The sequence below is a fragment of the Echinops telfairi genome, unplaced genomic scaffold (assembly GCF_000313985.2).
Source record: "Echinops telfairi isolate 266 unplaced genomic scaffold, ASM31398v2 ScPeMD7_31;HRSCAF=116, whole genome shotgun sequence".
NCBI lineage: Eukaryota > Metazoa > Chordata > Mammalia > Afrosoricida > Tenrecidae > Echinops > Echinops telfairi.
Window position 1 is genome coordinate 44,715,177 of NW_022103928.1, and position 22,488 is coordinate 44,737,664.

Here is a 22,488-nt window from a genome sequence, read left to right on the forward strand (position 1 = left end):
AAAAACTCTGGACTTTAGTTAATACTAGTGTGTCGATGTTGGTTCATAGGTTGTTATAAATGTACCACAGTAAAGTTATATGTTAACAGTATATATATAGGAACACGGTCTTCACAGTTTAAACATATGTTTAAAACTACTCTAAAGTAAAATATATATTTAAATATTTTAATAACCAGTATAAGAATTTAAGATGGTACTCCAAAAATACTTAATGCAAAACAAGTCAAGGTTTAAGAATTCTAAAACTTCGAACATTTCTACTCTGCAATACCTTAAATTTGTATTTTGGGATATGTCGGTATGTGTCAAAATTTGTATCAATAATATGCAAATTTCTTTTGTAAAGATTATTATTTAATTAGTGAACAGAGTATTATAAGACTTCCTTTCTGAGAGATGGATTGTCTTATTTTTATCTTTTATTATACCACTTTTGGTTTTATTCATTGAATTTTAGGTATATAGCCCCATCAGATATTTAATTTATATTTACTTTGTACAACTAATGTATAAGTTAAATATTAGTGTAACTTTTGTTTGATTGTGGGGATCTTTGAAATTTCCACTGAATAGGCTTAAAAGAAAATACAACTTTCACAGTGTAGGATGCATTGTCTTTAACAATAAAGGAGCACAGGTGGATATCAGAGCTGAATTATGAGACAGTTCTGTGTTTTCATTCTTCCCTACCAAACCCACTGCCACAAATTCAATTCTGACTCATAGCTATTCGATAAGATAGAGTAGAGCTTCCCCATTGGGCTTCCAAGGCCGTAAATGTTTATAAAAAGAGATTGCCAGTAGAGAGACTGGTGGGTTTGAATCACATCCCTTTTGGTTAAGCAGCCAAGTGCTTTAACTAAACATTGCACCTCTAAGGGTTCTTGTTCCATGTTAAGAGCCCCCTGTGGATTCTGTTAAGTAAATGTTTCAGGAAAGATGGAAACACGCTGACTACATTTCATTTATCTGTCGATTGATGACCATTTATTCCTGTTTGCAAATTCCATACTTCTCCTTTGACAGTACAATAATACTTAATATCTATCTCCTCCACATGTTTGTGGTAACTACGAGGCAGGAATCATTTTTGTCTTTCGCTGTTCCTCAGCAACTAGCACCAAAGACAACCCAAACTCACGTCACTCAAATCCATTCTGTCTCATAGCCACTTTAGCAGATAAGCCCTTCCACGTATTCCTGGCCTGCCCAAGTTCTCTGTTTCAGGGACCCCTTTTGCCTGAAAGGAGGGGCTTCTGTGGTAGTTGAGCCCGGGACCCAGTGAATGGAGCAGGGCACAAATGCCAGTGTTAATGTTCCAGTGACGACACAACCTTGCTTGCTGAAAGTGAGGACTTGAAGCCCTTGCTGATGAAGATCAAGAAGTGCAGCCTTCAATGTGAATTACAACTCAATGTGAAGAAAACAATCCTCATAACTAGACAAATAGGTAACATCATGTTCAATGGAGAAAAGATTGAAGTTGTCAAGAATTTTGTCTTGCTTGGACCACAGTCAACGTTCATGAAAGCTGTAGACGCGATCAAGTGACACATTGGCAAAATCTGCTGCACGAGACCTTTTTAAAATGTTGAAAAGCAAGGATGTCACTCTAGGACTAAGGTGTCCCTGACCCAAGCCATGGTCTTTTCAGTTGCTTCAGATTCATGTGAAAGTTAGATATTGAATAAGGAAGGCCAAATACATTTGAATTATAGTGCTGGTGAAGAATATTGAGAGTACCATGGACTACGAAAAATAAAAACAGATCTGTCTTGGAAGAAGTACAGGTAGAATGCTCCTTAGAGGCAAAGATGACAAGACTTGGTCTAATGTTCTTTGGACATGTTATCAGTAGAGACCAACCTCTGGAGAAGGCTGTCATGTAGAGGGACAGAGAAAAAGAGGAAAGCCCTAAACAAGATGGATTAACACAGCGGCCACGACAGTGGGCTCAGACAGGAACAGCGGTGAGGATGCCACAGGATCAGGCAGTGTTTCGGTATGTTGTGCTCAGGGTCCGCACAAGACAGACTCACAGGCACCTAACATCAAGGTTCTGTCATTCAAAGACTTCATCATCTAAGTTGTGAGTCACAGTTCCAGGTGGCTTTATTAATGAAATCTACTAACTATTTCTGGAAGAAATAATACGAATTTTATATCAACTCTCGAACAAAAGAGTACTCTGCATTTTTTAAGATCAGCTTTACAATGATACCAAAACATGCCTCATTTATATAAATATAAAAATCCTGAACAAAATTAAGTTTTCCAATCTATGAATATAGTGTATTTTTCTACTTTATTTCTCTTTGAATTCTCTCCAAAAAATTTAATAGTTTAAGTATAGAAATCTTCACATTGTAGAGTTTATTCCTGGTATTGTATGCATTTGGGGTGCTGTTTTAATTAGTGTCTCTTAAAAATAATTTCCATAGTTCACTGCTAATCTAAAAACACCTTAGAATAGTTTAATATAACACTGTATCTTGTGGCTGTGTTTTTTTGTTTATTTGGTTGGGTTTTTTTTGATCTAGGAACATTTTACTTGGACAATTTTACCATGTGGAAATAAAGGGTGGTTGTTTATTTTTCCTTTTCAATACATCTGCCATTTATTTTTGTACTTTTTTGCACTGACTCTGGGACTTCCATTACAGTGTTGAACAAAATTAGTGAGGATAGAGCCCTTGTCCCATTGCCGTATGATGAGGAAACCATTTATCTTTCACCATTAAATATGATAAGAGCAGTAGGTTTTTGTTTTACAAGACCCTTTATCAACTTGAAGAAGTTCATTGTTACTGATTTTTTTTTTTTAGCAGAAGACTCTGAAAGTGGCGTATACATGCGATTCATGAGATCACACAAGTGTTATGACATTGTTCCTACAAGTTCAAAGCTTGTTGTCTTTGATACGACGTTACAAGTGAGTATACCCGATGTTCATGGTTTGGGGTTTATTCGGTTGGACCCTCTGTTGGTTTTAGATGCTGTAGAGTCATTTCAGACTCATAGCAACCCAGTGTACTCCAAAATAAAGCACTACCAAGTCCTGCCCCACCTCAGAGCTATTACTGCCTTTGACCCATTTCTGCAGCTACTGTGTCAATGTATGTGTTTTCACTGACTCCCCTTTGCTAAGCATGATGTCTCACTGCCCTATTGCTAAGGAATGCTCTGGGGCTGTTCTTCCTACATAGATTTGTTCTTTCTTCTGACACTCCTTGGTATAGTCAATACTCTTTGCCAACACCATAATCCAAAGGCATCGATTCCTCTTCAGTCTTACTTATTCATCCTCCAGATTTCACATGCATGTGAGATTGAGAACTTTAGATCTTCATGATAGCTTTTCTTTTAAGCCTTTTAAAGAGGTGGGATTTTTGTTTTGTTTTGTTTTGCTTTGCTTTTTGTAGCTTATTTTCCCACTGCAATAGATGTTTTGATTTCTTGACTATTATTTCCATGAGCAATGATTATAGATTCAGGTAAAATAAAATCCTTGGCAACTCTAGTCTTTCCTGCTTTTTATCCTGATGTTGCATATTCTTCTGGTTTTGAGAATTTTTGCTTTCTTTATATTGAGGTGTATTTCAGTAAAGATGGTTGGCTTATCTGTATATTGCAGGTTGCTGATTCCTCTTCTTTCTATCTTGATGCTGCGTCTTTCATAGATGCCAGCTTCTTTGGTTGTTTTCTCAGGCTGCAGATTGAATATTTTGGAAGCCCTGGTGGTGTAGTGGTCATGCGTTGGAATACTAACCCCAAGGTCAGCAGTTCAAAACCCTCAAAAGCTCCATGTAAGAAAGGTTAGGCTTTCTGTCCCTGTAAAGAGTTAAGTCTCGGAAACCCTCAGGGTCACGATGAGTCAGAATCAACTGGATGGCAGTGAGTTTGGGTTGAGTGAACAATTACACATTTTTTCTACAGTGTCAAAGATTCTACTTTAAGTATGGCTTGCAGCTATATCCCAAGCACATATCTTCTTTCTGCAGAGTGAAAGCCTTTTAAATTTGCAATCTTTGACACAGGGATGGAGTACCCGGAAAGCAAGATAAGCACAAGCTTACTTGTGCTTACTTAGTAGTAATTGACTACAGATTAGTCCATACTTACTGGGTACTTTGTCCTTGCAGAAATTGCAAGTGTTAGAGGAAGAGAAAAATCACACAGACTAATGTTAATTGACTGTAAATTAAAACTCTGTTACTGAAAGGGTCGATAAAGACCTCTAAAGCTGTGATTCTCCAAGGATGGTTTCTGGAGCTACAACTTGAGCCTGACCTAGGAACTTAATGAGATAATGGAAATCATTGGGTAAGTACCTCTGCAGACTCCTTAGCCAGAAACTCCGGGGGTGAAACCCCAGGATGTGTGTCTGCCCAGGCCCTCATGCACCTCTGGCTTCTTTGGGCGATACTGATGCCTGATAAAATTAAGGTCCACTGTATCCATGGACCACCTCCAGTCCCTGAGGGATATGCTCCTTGGCTGCTGTTGTGTCTCTCTTTGGGAGTAGAGGTTTCATAGAGCTTGTTCTGGACATGATAGAAAAACTGCAGATTCAGCTGCTGCTATGTGAAGGAAGCAAGGGGCCAGGTACAGAAAGAATGCTAATGTGACGCACACAGGAATAGCAGTCAGCCAGGAAGCTAACAGGTAGCCAACAGGAAGCAGCACCTTCTTACTCAGTTTTGCAGTATTATCCTAGCCTCCTTTGCTTCCAGAGCTGAGGATAGACCCAGCTGGTGAAGCAGAAATGGGGTTTGCAGAGCCTCGGCATCACAAAGCAGACCATAACAGAAGCATGAGCCTGGAGCTGAGGGACAATAGCTTGCACAGGAGAGAAGGAAGACATGTCCCATCCCCTTCCAAATACACCCAGTAGTGCCAAGAAAACCAGTGTGACTCAGTGACTGCAGATTCTCAAAAGTGACACCTCAGAATTATGTGAGGCTCAGAAATTTTAGAATCATAACTTTGTATGATTGGGGATTGTAAGAACATTTTTACGGGACTTTAGAAAAGAGATTGCGAGAGTATTAAAGAATAATAGCTCAGCGTGCCCTTAGACTAGAGATGACAGAAAATATTTTTCAAGTAACAGTGTGAGAAATGTGCTTTCAGTCCTGGATTCCATATTTGAGCAAATTACTAATAAAAAATAAAGGATGTATCATGCATTTTCAAAAACTAGTCATGAGGGGTAACCTGATTTCTGTTTTAGACTGTTCCAGGCATGTGGCAAGGCCACTTAATGGGCAGGCCATCTGGATGTCAGCTGGACAGCTGATGTCTTGAAAGCTGTCCTTTTGTGGTGGTGGTTAGATACTGTCTAGTGGGTTCTGACCCATAGCAACCCTGTGCTCGACAGAAGGAACACTGCCCGGTCCTGCACCATCCTCGCACTTGTTGTTAGGATTTCAAACCATGCAGTATTCCCATGTTCTGTTCACACAACTGCCTCTTGATCCAGGTACAAGTTCCGCATGAGCACAGTCAAATGTCTGGAATTCCCACTCTTCTCAAGGCTACCCCTAGTTTGTTATGGTCCATACAGTCAAATTCCTTAGCATTGTCAATAAAACACAAGTAAACATCTTTTTGGTCTTCTCTGCTTTGAGCCAAGATCCATCTGACATCAGCATCCCTTATTCCACATCCCCTTCTGACTCCTGCCTGGGCCCTGGGCAGCTCCCTGCCAGTGTTCTGCTGCAGATAGGTTGGATGGCCTTTTTACTATTCAACTGGCAAGGAGTTCTGGAGTTATGGGTGAGAATAGAATAATTTTCTTTTTGGTTAATTTTTTCAAGAAATCGTACTTTTATAGTACCAACTCCTTAATATGTCAGTTTAATATTTTACCTTTCCCCCCTTTTTTTCATTTTAACAAATGTATCATAGAATTAGTATAAATGACACTTCACTGTCACATTTTTCAATGACCAACTTTTTAATTCAATGTAGTCTTCATAATTATACTATTTTAATTGCCATATGATAGTTGTACTGGTGTGCCAATATTTAACAAATAATCTTCTGTTACTGATAGATATTTTTGCAGATCTCAGTACTAGAAAGAAATATTACATTAAAAAATTTTATTAATAAAAAATTTTTTTAATAAAAGAATCCCACTTGTAAAAATTCAGTATAACTAAATAATTCAACAGGAAACACTAAGCAATTGCACAGACAGTAGGACTATTTGAGTGATTTTTGGTTCAGTTTTACTATTTTATCAGTTAATGTTGCCACCAAATGGTTTATAACAGCATAAGCTTAGGAGTTATAACTTTAAAATATTTGCTCATTTAGCAGGTCTCCATGGTACTTTAAGTTAGTACTTCTCTGGTTATTAATTAAGGTTAGACCGTTTTCTGTATGCTTTTCTGCTGGCTATGTTGAGAGGATCGTTTTCAGCACTGAGCTGTTGGCTGTTGGAGCTGGTCTGGTAAACCAAAAGATGTTTGTTATGAGTATTAATTGAGATATCTTATTTGAGCATGCTTTTAATGGTGCAGGATACCTAATAGGTGCACAGTGAATGTCTTTAGTAAATACAAAAATCTACAAGTATGCTGTCCCTCATAACTCTTCCTTCTCAATCTCAGGGAAAAGAAAATGTTTGCTTGTTTCATTATTAAACATTAAAATTCATCTACATTTCAAATAATTTGATATAACCTTCAGTGTTTTCAAATGAATTCTTAACTACAGATACAAAGAATTAGACTATTTTATATAGTTTCAGGTATATAAAAAATGTGTACAAATCTTTAGAAAATACCTTCAACTGAAAAAATCCTTTTGAGGATAAACAACTGAATTGTTTCACTTTAGAAAAAGAATCTCCAGTGTTTCACATGCCTGTGGGTGTTATACAAAAGTGTTTTGATAGTATTAATACATTCAATTATTTGTATTGCCTCAATCTTACAAAATTTGAGGAGAGTTGATAAGGTCAGATATTTTTGTTCATCATAGGTTGACTTTTAAAGTATTTCTCTCTTTTTCTCAGGTTAAAAAGGCCTTCTTTGCCTTGGTAGCCAATGGTGTTCGAGCAGCGCCACTGTGGGAGAGTAAAAAACAAAGTTTTGTAGGTAAGCAATGGGGGCCTAGTGACCACACAACACAGGAAAGCTTAAAAGCTGAAGGCCCACGGTCTTTTCATAGTGATTTTAAGTTCCATGGAGTAAGCATGTTACCAAATTAGAGAACATTCTTGCTTTGCGATACTGCGGAAGGTGAGGCTGCTAATAAATTCAGAACACCTGTGTCCTTTCATTGGCCTTCTTTTCATTGAGCGTGTTTTTCACTTAGGCGCCTTTGCCAGTTCCTGTGAGCGTGGTGAGCAGATTTACATGGTCGTCTTGTGAGTTAGTCCCCTTAGCTTAGGCTGGCCCGAAATGTGGTATACCAATTTTGGCACAAATCCTTGATATACACCTTTCAGATAGGAAAATGAAAATAACATAAAAATAATTGGTGTCTTTGGTGTATTCTTAAATCGTTACAATTTAAAATATAAATGTCATAAGTTTTCATGTTATAAATCATAGCAGACAAAGCATATATTCTCTTAAAGTGCTCATTGCATTATTTTGAGGTGGTCTACTTATGTCTGCCTCTCCTTCAATTTGATTTCTTAAGGGAGAAGATTCATCTCTCTTTTATCTTTGTAGTCCTGTCTACAAATAGTTTGCATTCAATAAATGGTGACTATTAAAGTCTTCTCTCAAAACCATGGCTTTAGAATGATTCCTAGGAAACCATCTGTTTCTAAAGCTGACACTGAGTAATGTATTATTTTTAAGGGTTTTGAATAATGTACTTGTAAGAGCAAGTTTCGTGTGATATTTCTATCAGTTTTCTCTCATAGATTTGCCAATACTGTGATTAAATCCATTGTACTTTCTATCATATTTAACTCAAGCTAACTTTTATGTCAGTTTCATATAGATAATTCATAGATTCGTAGTTTTAAATAATTTTAAAACAATATGTTCTTTAAAGTTTGTACTTTAAAAGCCTTTATGATAAACATTTCAGGTTCTCTTGTCTTTTGAGTGTCTCCTTATAAGTTGTCTTAGTTTTACTTTTAACATATATATATGTACATTTTGTTCCAGGAATGCTAACAATTACAGATTTCATAAATATACTCCATAGATACTACAAGTCACCCATGGTGAGTGCCAACAGAACTTCTGTCAGTATACCATTTCTCTAAGGGACGTGGGCATGTTCCAAGCCCGTGGGTTTTTCTTTCTCGTTTGGTACAGGAGTGGTGGCAGTGGTTGGTTTTCAGATTTATCTTAATTGGCAGGGAACTTCAGTATAAAGCTACAAATTCTGGTATACAACTGACTTTGTCCCAAATCATTCATACATTTGAAACTTGAAGAAGTTACTCTCAAGAAAAATAAAAAGAATTCCTTGGGTTAGTGAAAATGTACATGCTGTTTATTATCTAAATCATAGGTCCCCAAATTTATTTGGCCTACCACCCCCTTTTTAGAAAGAAAATAAAATTATTCAGTGCTCCCACCCTTACCAATTAAAAACGTTTATACTGTAGCCCATAATTCAAGATAAAGTGTAGGTAACTACTTTAGCAGGTCACTCTTTCCAGTTCCAATGACACTGATGTAGATATTTAAATATCATTAAATTTATGATAACTGATCAATAGGTGCATTAGGGACATGTAGAGGATTTTCCTAAGACCTGTGAGTGCATGAGGTCCTCCCTCCCACCGAATTCCTCTCTAGGCAACTGACTGCAGACCTTATTCTTGAGATGAGACTGCCACAGCGTTCTCTTTCTAAGTCTGTTGAAATATAATTTTAATGCAGTTACCCCAGCAATGAGCTATATTTATTTTAGAGTTTAAAAAAGGAAGTAACACTTAAATTTTCAGAAATAGGGGTGAGGGAGCACTAGGTTGTGATTACACAACTCATTTTAAAACCATGGGGCGAGGGGAATGTTCTAAAATTGATTTGATTGATTGTGGTAATGACTATCATTTTTTATATGATTGAATTATATGATTTGTGGATTAAGTGCTAATAAAAATAGAAAAGAAAAGGGAGAAGATTTAGAGTATGATTTAAATGATAGAGAACCAGGTACCACGTACATGAAGGACCATGTATAAAATTATTTCACTTGAGTGTCTGCAGAAGATGGTCACCAAATGCTACAAAGCTGAGAACAACAGCAAAGTTTTTTGGGTTTGGGTTTTTAAAGAAAATCTATGGCCACTATGAAAGGCACTGACTCATTCAGGTCCAATACCTGGCTTCTACTACAGAACTATCTTCCAAAAAATTTACAAATAGTGTTAGAAGCCCTGCTCATGCCAGATTACCTAGCTCCTCCCCTAGTTTTCTGACCATGCAGACTTTCTTCTTTAAACTGATGGAATGGGTAGGGAGGTCTCAGAGATGAGGGCCGTGTTACTGGAGAAGGCTTAAATGAGATTTGGCTTGTAGGGAATTAAATGTGGCATATTACATACCAATGTTTTGGGTTAAAATTTACAACCTATTGAATGTTACATAAGAATGCAACATTGGCCAATACCTCTATTTTTATGGGCTAATGTATTTACATTTGTATACACCTATGCTTATACTTCTATCCATAGCTTTGCTTCCTAGATCTTTCCTCTGTTTCCTTTTACCTTCTTCCTGCCCCATGACATATATGGCCTATGTACATATATTATATGGCAATACACTGAGGTAGTAGAGGAACTTCAGGCCACTGCTCAAGCCCTCCCTCAATACAAGAACTCTTTGTTCTAACAACCTGGCATTCTGTGTTGCTCACCCTCGCAGCAAAATCACTAAAGACAAAATGGGTGCATAAGCAAATGTGGTGCAGAAAGTGAATGGTACCCAGCTATCAAGAGATAATAGCGTCTGGGGTCTTAAGGCTTGAAGTTAAACAAGCGGCCACCTAGCAGAGAAGCAACAAGCCCACATGGAGGAAGCACACCAGCCTGTGCGATCATGAGGTGTCGACAGGATCGGGGAACAGGCATCAGAAGACCCTAAACATACAAACAAACAAACAAACAAAAACATGTTGTTGAGAACTAAAGGGCTTGGAGCACAGACCCAAAACCCATCTGTAGACAATGAGACATCCCCTCACAGAAGGGTCATAGGAAGGGATGAGTCAACCAGGGAACAGTATAGCTCCAATGAAACACAATATTCCTCTCGTTCCTTGAGACTTCCTCACCCCCCACTGTCTTGACCCCAGTTCTGCCTTTCACTGCAGGCTAGGCCAGATCATATGAACAGGTACAGATAAAAGGTGAGAGCTCACAACTCAAGGAATCCAGGAACAGGAATGTGAGTAGTGATACCAGGAGGGAGTAGGCTACCAGGAGAGTCGGGGGAATGGGAGAGAGGAGGAAGGAAGGGAGAACCAATCACAATGATCGACACATAACCACACACACTCACACCCCATGGGTCGAACAATGGAGACCATGAGGGAAGGGAGACAGCGAACAGTGTTAAGAAAATAATAATGGTTTATAATTTCTCAAGGAGTAGCAAGAGCAAGAAGGGGTTGGAGAAAGAGAGGAGCTGATACCAAGGGCTAAATAGAAAGTGGATGTTTGGGAAATAATGGTGGCAACATATGTACAGATATGCTTGATACAATTGATGTGTGGAATGTTATAAGAGCTGTAGGAGCCCCCAATAAAATCACCTTTTAATGAAAAAAGAAAAAGAACAACATTGGACAAGCTGTGCTCCCAAGCCACGGACTTCCTGTGGACCCACTGTGACCCCGGCCCCCAGCACTGGCTCTCCTAGGGAAGCTAAGATCCAGGCACCCTGCACCCAGCTGGCTTGACCTCACCACAGAGGAGCCTGCCCCGTGTCTCGGTGTACCCACAGGTCCCAGCTATGCCACACAGAGAATTAATCCAGTCTCTACAGCTCGGTACCAAAAGCAGTCATCTTGCTCATCCATGCAATCAGAAGTACATTTTAATCATTTTATTGGGAACTCTTACAAATAATAAACATAACAATCCATAATGCAATTAGATCAAGCATAATTGTAGTTACTGCCACCAACATTTTCAAAACACTTTATTCTTGAACTCCTTGATAACAACTCCCTTCAATTCTTTTTTTTTTTAATCATTTTATTGGGGGCTCATACAACTCATCACAATCCATACATATATCCATTGTGCCAAGCACATTTGTGCATTGTTGTAAAAGGTTATATCTTATTAAAAATAAATAAAGAAAATAAAATTGAAGAAATAAGTTCTTGACATTTTTTGGCTAATTGTTACTGGCTAATTTTAGGGAGGATCCACCATCAATGCTCATGGAAGCAACAGTCAAGAAATAAAACAGCAGATTGAATTGGTCAAATCTGCTGTAGAAGAATTCTTTAAAGTGCTCAAAAGCAAGGTCACTTTGACGGCTTACGGTGCTCTTGAGCCAAGCCTTGTCTTTTTGGTAACCTTATCTGCATGTGGAAGTTGGAGCGTGAGTAAAGAGGAGGTGATGCACTTGAATTAGGGTATTGGGGAAGAATATTGGAAGTACCGTGGACTGCCAGAAAAACAAATTGTCTTAGAAGAAATCCAGCCAGAATGCTACTTTGAATCAAGGATAGCAGTACTTTGTCTGATGTACTCTGAGCATTTTATCAGAAGAGACCGGTCCCTGGGAAAGGACATTACATTTGGTAAAGTCATTAAAAAAAGAAGACCCTCACTGAGATGAATTGACACCGTGACTCCCACAACATTGTAGACTCACCAAACGAGCACAAATGTGATTGTTAGATAAACAGATTTTGATAAAAACAATCAAATGCCATATAGCAGATTCCAGCAGTAAGTAATTAAATCAAAATTGGTAGACCATTATGGCTAATTTACAGCCCAAAGGTTTTTGTGTTTTAGGAAATACCTTTTTCTCCATTTTCCAATTATGAAATCATTTTATAATGATGGACCAGGAAAAATGCTATTGGAAAACTCTCTGCTTTTATTTGTCAAGTGTTCATCATTAGTATATAAAGACACGATTAATTTTTTTTATATGTTGACCATTTGTCTTACAAAGTTCACTACTCTTGTAGCCTTTTAGAATTTGTTAGCTGTGTTAGAATTTTCTGGGCGTCCCCAGGTATTAGAATGATTAATGCACTCAGCTACTCACTGAAAGGTTGGCTGTTAGAGTATCCTTAGGAGGTGCATCAAAAGAAAGGCCAGGCAGTCTGCTTCTATAGGAATTAACATCCTTTGAAATCCTATGGAACACAGTTCTATTCTGACACATGGAAGGGCTCCAAGAGGTGGAATCTGTTCTACCGCAGTGAGTTTTTGTTTGGCTCTTTGTTTTTTAAATTGAGTATGAGATAGTCTTTTTCCTCTCTTTAATGCTTAACCCTACTCAAGTTTCTCTTCATTGTTTCTCTAAATCCCACCTGCCATGGCTGATATCCTACTTTCTCAAAGCTTCCCTTGACTAACACTCAGTTCACCTCTACTTTCTCTGAACCCCTGAGCCTTCTAGGAGCGTAGGAACTCATCTTTCTTCAACTCTGCAGTGACGTTTTCCTACAAAATCATCTTAAAGTTGCCAACCGTTGAGATTTAATGGTTCAAAAAAAGACTGGATTTTTTAAATTTCAGATGTCCCCATAAGCCCTACATAATGCTAGTGGCATCGTAATGGTTTTAAAAGCTGATCTGGGGTAGAGCAGCCAGAAGGGTAACAGAGAAGCCTCTTTCTGGCAGCACTTTAACTTAAAGAATGCTCGCAGAAGCTCACTTGGAGAGTGTTTTCATTTAACAGGATAGTAGAAGAAAAAGTCCTGAAAAGGTGAGTAATCTGCCCAAGGAGAGCAACCACGGTAAAGCTAGAGCTGAGATTTAGAACTATTCTGAGGGATTGTAAAATTCTTTCTTAGCAGCCTGTGCTGCTCTCCCTACAGACATGTACCCACTCTGCCTCCGTAAGGGGACATGACTCGCCCGTCATACACGGTTCTCTGGACTCAATTTTAGTGTATTACTTCACCAGTTGCCTTTTAAAAATTACATATGCTAACAATTTCTGTATCGCTAAAGGATTGAGTGTATCTCTCTGTATGAGTTTTAACACTAAAGTGTCTAAGAAATTTTCAGATTAAATTACTGAAAGGTTAGTAGTATACTGGTTGACTAAGTTCTAACTTTATAAAATATCTACCTTCAAGGAAATGCAGAGGATTGTAGGCGTTTCTCATTGACGATGCCAGTATTTCTAAAGTATCGACTGGATTGGTCCCAGCAGCTGAGTTATCAGACTCGGCAGTCATTACGAAAGAATAGTTTTCTTTTTTCTCATGTTGTGCACGCTAACAGTTATAAATATGCATCTTCCTTATTTGCAGGTACAGATTTATGAATTAGAGGAGCATAAGATTGAAACATGGAGGGGTAAGCGTTATTGTTTGATCTCCTGTATCTTTTTTCCCCCCCTATATCTTTTAACATCAGTGGAAAAAATATTTATACTTCATGTGTTAAATATGTCCAGTAATAAACTGTTCTTTAAGGGAGCATTCTATTTATTTGTAGCTTCATTTTTCAATAAGGTGCCATAGCCCCGTAATTGTTAGCATTCTGTTTCCTAGCCATGTATAGAGCACCTGTAGCACGTAAGGCCCTGTTCTAGAACTGAGAATATAGAGACTGCGCTGACAAGTACCCATGCACCACCTAAAGTGGGGCCTCCACTCATGAATGTGCTTCTGTAGGAAACCGTACCAACAGAATGCCAACGTGAACAATAACAAGGCTCTGCTCATATTTAAATTGTAATAGCTATTTCTTTAAAAGGATGGAGAAACAGAACACATGAATCTAAAATTTGGCTCAAATAGCATGAAAATGAGTTTAAAACTGAATTTTGTTTATAGCATGGAAATTCACCATTTACCATTACAGTACTGTAATAGAATCATTTTTTAAATTCTAATTTAACGATTATAAGCTTGTATTTCTTATTGAGAATACCCTCCAAAGCCGTTGGGTGGAAATATAGGGGCCAAATGAAGGGAATTCTTGAATTTGAAATCACAACAGAGTTAAGCTTTGCACTTCCCGTAACATGTCTGCTGTTGTAAGCAATCTTTGCAACTGGTTTTCAAGTCTGAATATCATCAACATTCTGGCTACTGGTGCTAGTATTCTCCTATCAAATTTCCTGGTTTTCCTTCTGATTTTTTTTTTTAATCATTTTATTGGGAGCTCGTACAACGCTTATCCCAATCCATACATCCATCCATTGTGTCAAACACATTTGTACATTTGTTGCCATCATCATTCTCAAAACATTTGCTTTCTACTTGAGCCCTTGGTATCAGCTCATTTTTTTCTTCTGATTTTTAAACATTATTAAAGATTATTTTTTTAAATAGTTAGAGGTTTCTACAAAGGCAACATCCCAGAGACCACTTGGAATTTTAAAAAAATAATCAGGATTATAATTAACCCAGCAGTTTTGGGTAAATTAAATTTCTTTGATTCGACTTTTTATTCCTAATAACTGTCAGTTGAAGGGTACTTTATTTATTAACTGCAAACAACAGATAAATTACTAACTGTATTTTCTTTCTACAAATACAGAGCTTTATTTACAAGAAACATTTAAGCCTTTAGTGAATATATCTCCAGATGCAAGGTAAACTTAGCATTTTTCTTCTTTGAAAGTTTTTAGTCATTCAGTTTTATCTGTTTTGTTACTATAATAGGCAAATACAGTTTTTAAAATGTATTTTTGATCCAGATAGGAAGCAGCTTCCATAATTCCAACTATTATATTTTTTAAATGTAGAGGTGATAGAAATAGCAGCAATTTGTGCCCCAAACAATTGATAATGGGCTAGAAAATGTATCATAATAAGCAATTTTGAAAATCCAGATGGCCTGCAGTGAAATCCATCTAGAGAACTTGTTAATATTGTAGATTCCTGGGCTTTATCTTCAACCTTTTAAATTAGAATATGCTTCTAAGCAATTCCTCCAGTGATCCTGACACACACTGAAGTTTAAAGTGGATCTGTAAGGTGCTTCCACTCCATTGTTCATGACAGCACTATTGACAGTAGACGAGAGTCGGAAACAGCAGAGGTCTATTAGCAGATAGATGGAAAAGTAAACAAAATATGGTACATATGTGCAATGGAATACTATACAGCCAGTGGGAGAAAGGAAATCTTGATCCATGCTACCGTATGGGTGGAGCTAGAAGGCATTATGCTACGTGAGCCAAGTCAGACACAAAGGACAAATACTGTATGTTTCCACTTACCTGAAACAGAATAGGAAATGCATCGAGGCAGAAAGTAGGTCAGAGATTACTGGGAACTGAAGGGGAGTTGGGCAGGAAGTTGTAGCTTAATGGGTACGGAGTTTCTGTTTAGGATGATTAAAGTCCTTTAGAAATAAAAAATGGTCATGGTTGCTAACATTGGGAACATGACTTATATGTCACTCAATTATACACTTAAACGATTTCTTTTAAGAAAGGCAATCTTTCTGTTGTATGTACTTATCATAGAAAATAATTATTTTAAAATCAAAGCTGTATTAAATGTTACTTCAGAGGTCATCCCAAGAATGAGCTGCCTTTTCTGCAGTCTTCTTAGCAAAATTCTTGATGCAAGTCTTTGGGAAGTCATTTCTACATTTCCCTAAACACTTTCTAAATTCTGTACCACTTCATAGAAAAAGTAAAATGCACCATTAAAAAAATCTCTTTCTGGATATTTGTAGTTCACATCTTTTAGATATATTAACATATATTGTGTTTTAAAGCATGCTGAAACCTGCAATTTAAAAATCTTCCAAGATACTGTTTTAAGTTGATCAACCTTTTGACATTGTAAGATTAAAAAAACAACAACAAAAAAAACACTGAGAATGCTTTCAAAGCAGGGATGGTCCAAGAGTTTCCTTTAAAGCCTCCTAACAACTTTAATGGGTTTTCCCACAGCCTCTTCGATGCTGTATACTCGTTGATCAAAAATAAAATCCACAGATTGCCAGTTATTGACCCTATCAGTGGGAATGCACTTTATATTCTTACCCACAAAAGAATCCTCAAGTTTCTCCAGCTTTTTGTAAGTAGCTTTTAGTGTTTCTAAAGACATAGTTCATTTGCTTTAATTCATTTACTTCAAGTAAATTTGGCTCCTGTTACCATCGGTAGAAGAATTTGTTAGCTTAGAGGTCTCCATTTCTAACCTTTGGTTTCTCGAAGCTTACTGTTTGAATTGTGCATTTTCAAAGTTGGTTCCAATTTTAAAGCAATCACCTTTTAGTCCAGGTATCAAAAGTCTATAAAGATACTTGAAATTCTGTATTTAATTAGAATATTTTATCACTTAGAAAATAGAGCAGATTGCAAATAGTTTAATTAAAGATCTTCTATACCAAAAAATTGAACCAATAAATATTGTAAAAAACACCTTATATATAGTGTGTTATTAGTAATGTGGTTTTTAAAAGCATGTTCAAAACAACTGTTCCCAAGATTACCTTAATATCTCATTATTAACTATATCAGTGATAGAAAAACTCAAAGCAAAGTTACATTTTGACAAGAGAGTACCATGTTGGTCCAAATTAGGGCTATCTTTTTTATAGATTTCCAAAACTGCTTTTGAAATGAAATGGTTTCATAATTAATCAACACTTAAAACTTGTTTGGTAGGTGGTATAAAAATCTGATGAGAACTTGAGAGCTTTTATTTTTCCTTTTAATTACTTGTACTAAATTTGAGGTTTTAAATAACTGGCCAAATGGAACCAGCTGGTGGGCTCATTAATGGCTCAGAGGGCTCATTTAAACAGTTATTTTAAAAGAATTGACTACCCATTAAAAACCTCCCTCAAATTAGTGTTTCTATCTCCTTCACCACCTCAGAGAAGAAAATAAGATGGCACTGTGGGAGGAGAAGGACCCAAAGATCTTACGGATAGGATGCGGAAGGGTCGTTTTGGCCCGGAAGCACATAGATAGCTGATGACTGGGGGAAATGCCTGCCCATCACACCAGTCCTATAACTTAATGCCTTACGTGTGTAAATAATCCTTTTGACATTTAAGGATATGCTAAGAAACTAGGAAGAAAAAGAATGATCTACAAAAACAGTGGAATTTATAAAGAGAGAAGCTCGAGGAGACGCCTTGGAGGAATCCGTGTAGGGGTGATCCCCAGGCGCGCGCTCTTCTGCCCTGAGTGGGCATGTTCTGTGGCATGTGCTATGAGTGGCTCATGGCTCTAGCAGTTGAGATTTTATGGGAGCGGGAGTCAGGAGATGCCATGTATTTAAGAGTTCACCACATGTCAGACCTTCAGCTCTTTTACTTGAATAATAATTCTAAAATACTGAGTCATGAGAGCTAATTGCTGATAAGCATTGACTGTGTGTCTAATACTGACCTATAGGGCATGTCTAGTCATCAGTACTCCTCTGCCGGTAGGTGTTTTTAATGACAGTATGTGATAGGTGATGACACTGTAACAAGCGGTGCGGTTACTGCCTAGGTTGGTGGCTGGTCCCGGTACAGCCTGAATGGTGTGCTTTGGCCCCTGCAGCTGCACTGTGACACTTGCCAGCAGGAGGCAGCGCTCAGCGGCACCTTGACTCCCTGGAGGTCAAACTCCAAAGTTGCGTCATGCTTAGAGCTGTGCTGCCCTGAATGAAGAGAGTGGGCATTTGAGGGGGTCCCTTCACACATTTTGGGGTCGACTCTTGTATAAGAACAGGCGAGGTTTGCCTCTGCCCATGACTGCCATAGATTTGGGCCAATATGGTAATTAGAATATTTGAAACATTCTAATATCCCACTCAGCTAGAGGTTTTCGGATCAAAATGTATGTGTCGATAAGCAGATTTAACAAATGTGTTTCAGGGCCTGGTTGTCACGGTTTTCTGAGGAAGGAGCCGGGCAGGGACGGTCCAGTGTGGAGGTGCACTAGATGTGACCTAATAGGCCTTTCTTTTTTTTTTTCTCTCTAAATTTCTAGGATTCTCATGCTTTGAATATTGATGAACTCTTTGCCTTGAACATTTTGTTTCTTCTAATTGTTCATCTTTTCCTGATAATTATAAGGTACACCAGGAGGATGGAGTCAACTGTACCCTTTATAAAAGGTGGATTTTTGAAACCGTAGACCTTATTTTGCGCTGTAGTCAAAATGTGATCCTTAGACTTTTCTCTGTTGATTTCTCCCTCCTCCTTGAAAACAGCCCAAGAAAAGCGAAGTTCATTTTTAAAGGTTTTTCTAACTCTGCTCCGCCGGCTTGGTGCTTGCTCCTAGTAGACAAGAGCTGGAGTGTCCTGCAAGGGCGCATTCAGGAGGGGGAGGCGGGATGGATGAGGGTAGTTCCCTGAGGTTCCGCACAGCCAGCGGCGCACACTGAGTAGTGGCTGTGGAAATGTGTGTTCTCAACACATACCACTTAACGCTAACTCCTATAACAGAATGTGATAGGAATGATTAAGAAGAAAAGATTCTTGGTGGTTTCCAGGTCTTAATTTCCCAAATAGGCCTGTTCTCTTCTCCTGCCCACCTTTCAGTAGAGGAAGAGGAGAAGGGAAAAAATGTTAACATGTTAGTGCTGCTCGATATTAAGTAATCAGAGTTCAAGTATGGGCGTATGATCTGGTTTGAACAAAAGATATAATTCTAATATGTCAGGTGTTTATTTTGCTTTTTTTTTTTTTTTTCATATTAATGCAGACATCCAGGTAGATTGTTAGAGAAGACTAACTTTAATTTGCTTGTGCATAGTATTTCACTCAAATCTGGACATGTGCACACTGAAACAGAATATTTTGGTTCTAGAACATTTGCATTTATCTTCCTCTTTAGATGTCTGATATGCCAAAGCCTGCCTTCATGAAGCAGAACCTGGATGAGCTTGGAATAGGAACGTACCACAACATTGCCTTTATACATCCAGACACTCCTATTATTAAAGCTTTGAACATATTTGTAGAAAGACGAATATCCGCTTTGCCTGTTGTCGATGAATCAGGTTTGTATTTGGCCATATCAGTTAAAATAGAGACGACTGTTTAGCTCCTTGGGGTAAAACTACTTATTAAATGACCTAGCACATCAGATAAGTGTGGAAAGTGAACATTGAGATCTGGTGGTAAATTCAGCATGAAGATGCATGCAGAATAATTATAATTTTATACTGACTTATTTTCTGTTAAGACATGATTTCATGTCCATTTTAAAAGACAAGTTAGTCTTATTTATTAATGATTAATTACTAGTTTTATAATGAGCCCTGGTGAGACAGTGATTAAGTAATCAACTGCTAACCAAAAGGTCAGTGGTTTGAACCCCACCTACTGCTCTGTGGGAGGAAGATTGGGCAGTTGGCTTCCATAAAGAATACAACAGTAGAAACGTTTTGGGGCCTTCCTACTTTGTCTTGTAGGGTCACTGAGTCAGAAAACTGGACAACAATGTGTTTGGAATTTGAGGGCACGTATTTATTGACCATTATCTGGTTGAAATTGATGTTAAATGAATTGTATTTTATGTTTTTCTAACATATGTTTTCATTTCTAGGAAAAGTTGTAGATATTTATTCCAAATTTGATGTAATTGTAAGTATTTTTTGTTTTACTAAACCTTTGTCCTTAATGCATTTTGAAACATAATGTCTTTCCCCTAATTTAATAATTTCTAACTTGAATGTGAAAATATTAGAATTGCGTGGACTCCTCATAAAATTATACTTTAATCATTCATTGGTTTGGCAGCATTACATGATGATATGAGGAGGCTTCAAAAAATGTATTTTAAAATGGAATGGAAAGATAATGAACCTTTTCTACTAACTTTTTACAGCCTCTTCATATATTAGTAGCATTTTATAATTCTGCCTTTTCAGTATATTTACTTTTTTCCTGGCACTGCAGCATGTATGTAAATTATAAATGGCTGTATTTCCCTGTGTATGGCATTATTTACCCAGCCTGGGGCAGTGTGCTTATAGGGTGCACAGCTTCATGGGTGTATACAGGAATCAATCCAAGGCTCTTGTCACATGCATCTTACTGTTGGCTGATTGGGGCCACTGCTCTAAAAAAGGCAGGGACATTTATTAAATAAAGTTATATGAAACTCCTTATTGGAATTCTTGGTTTAAATCTACTAGGTTACAGTTGGTACTACATTTTTCATTTGATAGGGTGGGGAGGTTTTCATTCATTTTTAATATACTCTCTTAAAGTGGGTTGTGTAAGAAGGGAAAGTGCTATTTTGATAGCTCCAGCTGCGCACACCATTTTCTACCACAATACTGATACCCCAATACATAGTCTTATAGATGTCTCCAGCCCTTTTGAGTCATTCAGTAAAGTAGAATAATAGATACCAAAATGCATTCGTTGGAATTTTGAATGAGTGGGTCCAGGGAATCCATTTGGATATATTGGAGTTATCAGGCCTCTTCTTCCTCCATGAGTACAGGGTACCAGACAGGTCCCTAAAAAATTCCTATCTAAAGCCTTGCTCCCTGGGGGAGTCATAGGATTCTGGGAGAATCCATCAACAAAGTTTCCCCAGGCATGTAGCATTTACCATCCTGTGTTTTAAATGTTAATCCACATCTCAAAGGAGTTTATTCATTCACTAAGAGGCAGAATAAGAAACATTTAGTGGGACCTGCAAGGAAAATGTAGCAGGGTTACCACATCGATAAGTGATGCCATGTAGGGGCTTCAACTAGTTCACTGAAAAATTGAATCAAAAGATAATGAGATTTTTCCTTGGACTTTTTGAATTTCTACACCACCCCCACCCCCACCCCACCCCCACCCCCGATAATACAGAATCTTTAATTTAGTATTGATAGGGCTTTGAAATTATAGCAGTAGAGGCATGCTAAAAAGTGCAAAAGGGACTGTTTGATGGTATTAATATAGGAGAACTTCTGGTGGTAATAAACTTAGATGAATATTAGTTTTTGTTCTTTAGTCGAGATCGCCTTAAATTTAACAGATGTTGGTCACTCGCGTGAACTGAGGGGAAAAAGGATGTATTTCTTTCTCTTACTTAATTCCAGAATCTTGCTGCTGAAAAAACATATAATAACCTAGATATCACGGTGACCCAGGCCCTTCAGCACCGGTCGCAGTATTTTGAAGGTGTGGTGAAGTGCAGCAAGCTGGAAACACTGGAGACGATCGTGGACAGGATAGTGAGAGCCGAGGTGAGGGGCACTTCTGGGTCCGTCCTTCCTTCCTTTTGTTTTTGAGTGTGTTTTGTTTTGTTTGAAAGTCAGACTGCAAAAAGAACTAAGTAGTCAGCCCAGGGAGACAACCCTGTCCTGGTGTCAGAACCTAGCACACTGCATGGCACGTAGTGAGGGGATCAGGGAATGTTCAGTTGAGTTTATAAGTCCTGTTCTCATAGCTGTAGATTCGCTGAACGAGTAAGATACTCCCTCGCTTTGTGAACTACATATGAGGCCACACCAAACAGCGTTGTTAAGAGGATCCCAATTAATCTGTGCCTGGGTTTATTCTAAACAAAATCTGCAGTATCTGGATACTGCAATCAGTGGATTGCAAGCAAGTTCTCTCAGGAATAGACATAGCTTAGTCTCATTAACCTGATTTTTTTAAATAACCAACTTCAGAGGATATCATGGACTAGTTCAATTCAGCACCAGGTGTCTGTCAGTTGTCATACTGTGGTGACTGGCATGTTGCCTCTGGTATTTCAAAGACCAGCAGAGGTAGGTTCCTGTGGTTAACCGGTTTCAGTGGAACATCATACAAGAAAGAAGGAACAGGCGGCCCCCTGTGGAGGGGTAAACCACAGATAGCTGTGGAACACAGCCAAACATACTGTCAGAAGGTGAGCACCTCAGGTTGGAAGTCGTTTAAAATCGGACTGAAGAAGAGCGGCCTCCTCAGTCGAGTCAACCGTAATGAAGTAGATAGAGTGAAGCTTTCAGGGTCTTTGTTTGCTGATGGGGCACAATTCAAAGAAAAAACAACTGCGAGCTTCCATTAAAAATATAACTCGGAATGTACGAAGGATGAATCTAGGAAAATAAGAAGTCGTCAAAAATGAAATTGAACACATAAAGATGTATATCCTATGCAATCATGAGCTGAAATGGACCGGTATTGGCCATTTTGAATCAAAAAAATCATATGGTTTACTATGCTGGTAATAACTTCAGGAGGAAGGATGTTGCATTCATTGTCAAAAAGGACCTTTCAAGATCCATCATGAAGTACAATTCTGTCTACTCCTACAAGAAGTCCAGTTAACACAACCATTATGCGAATCTATGCGCCAACCACTAAAGCTAATGTTGAAGAATCACATCAAATTCTTCATTTTGGAGGGCGAGATGGAAAGGGGGAACCGATTACAAGAATCT

The 22,488-nt window shown here is 38.1% G+C and overlaps 1 protein-coding gene across 1 annotated transcript in view; it reads left to right on the plus strand.

Annotated features, from left to right (window-relative positions):
• PRKAG2 (protein kinase AMP-activated non-catalytic subunit gamma 2) overlaps positions 1-22,488 on the plus strand; it is a 312,641-nt gene that overhangs the window by 282,248 nt on the left and 7,905 nt on the right. The window contains exons 6-14 of the mRNA XM_045290146.1: positions 2,829-2,935; positions 7,031-7,112; positions 8,142-8,200; positions 13,447-13,492; positions 14,684-14,738; positions 16,053-16,179; positions 18,942-19,107; positions 19,656-19,693; positions 21,157-21,303. Of these exons, the coding sequence (XP_045146081.1) occupies positions 2,829-2,935; positions 7,031-7,112; positions 8,142-8,200; positions 13,447-13,492; positions 14,684-14,738; positions 16,053-16,179; positions 18,942-19,107; positions 19,656-19,693; positions 21,157-21,303 (827 nt within the window). The remainder of the gene's footprint in view (positions 1-2,828; positions 2,936-7,030; positions 7,113-8,141; positions 8,201-13,446; positions 13,493-14,683; positions 14,739-16,052; positions 16,180-18,941; positions 19,108-19,655; positions 19,694-21,156; positions 21,304-22,488) is intronic.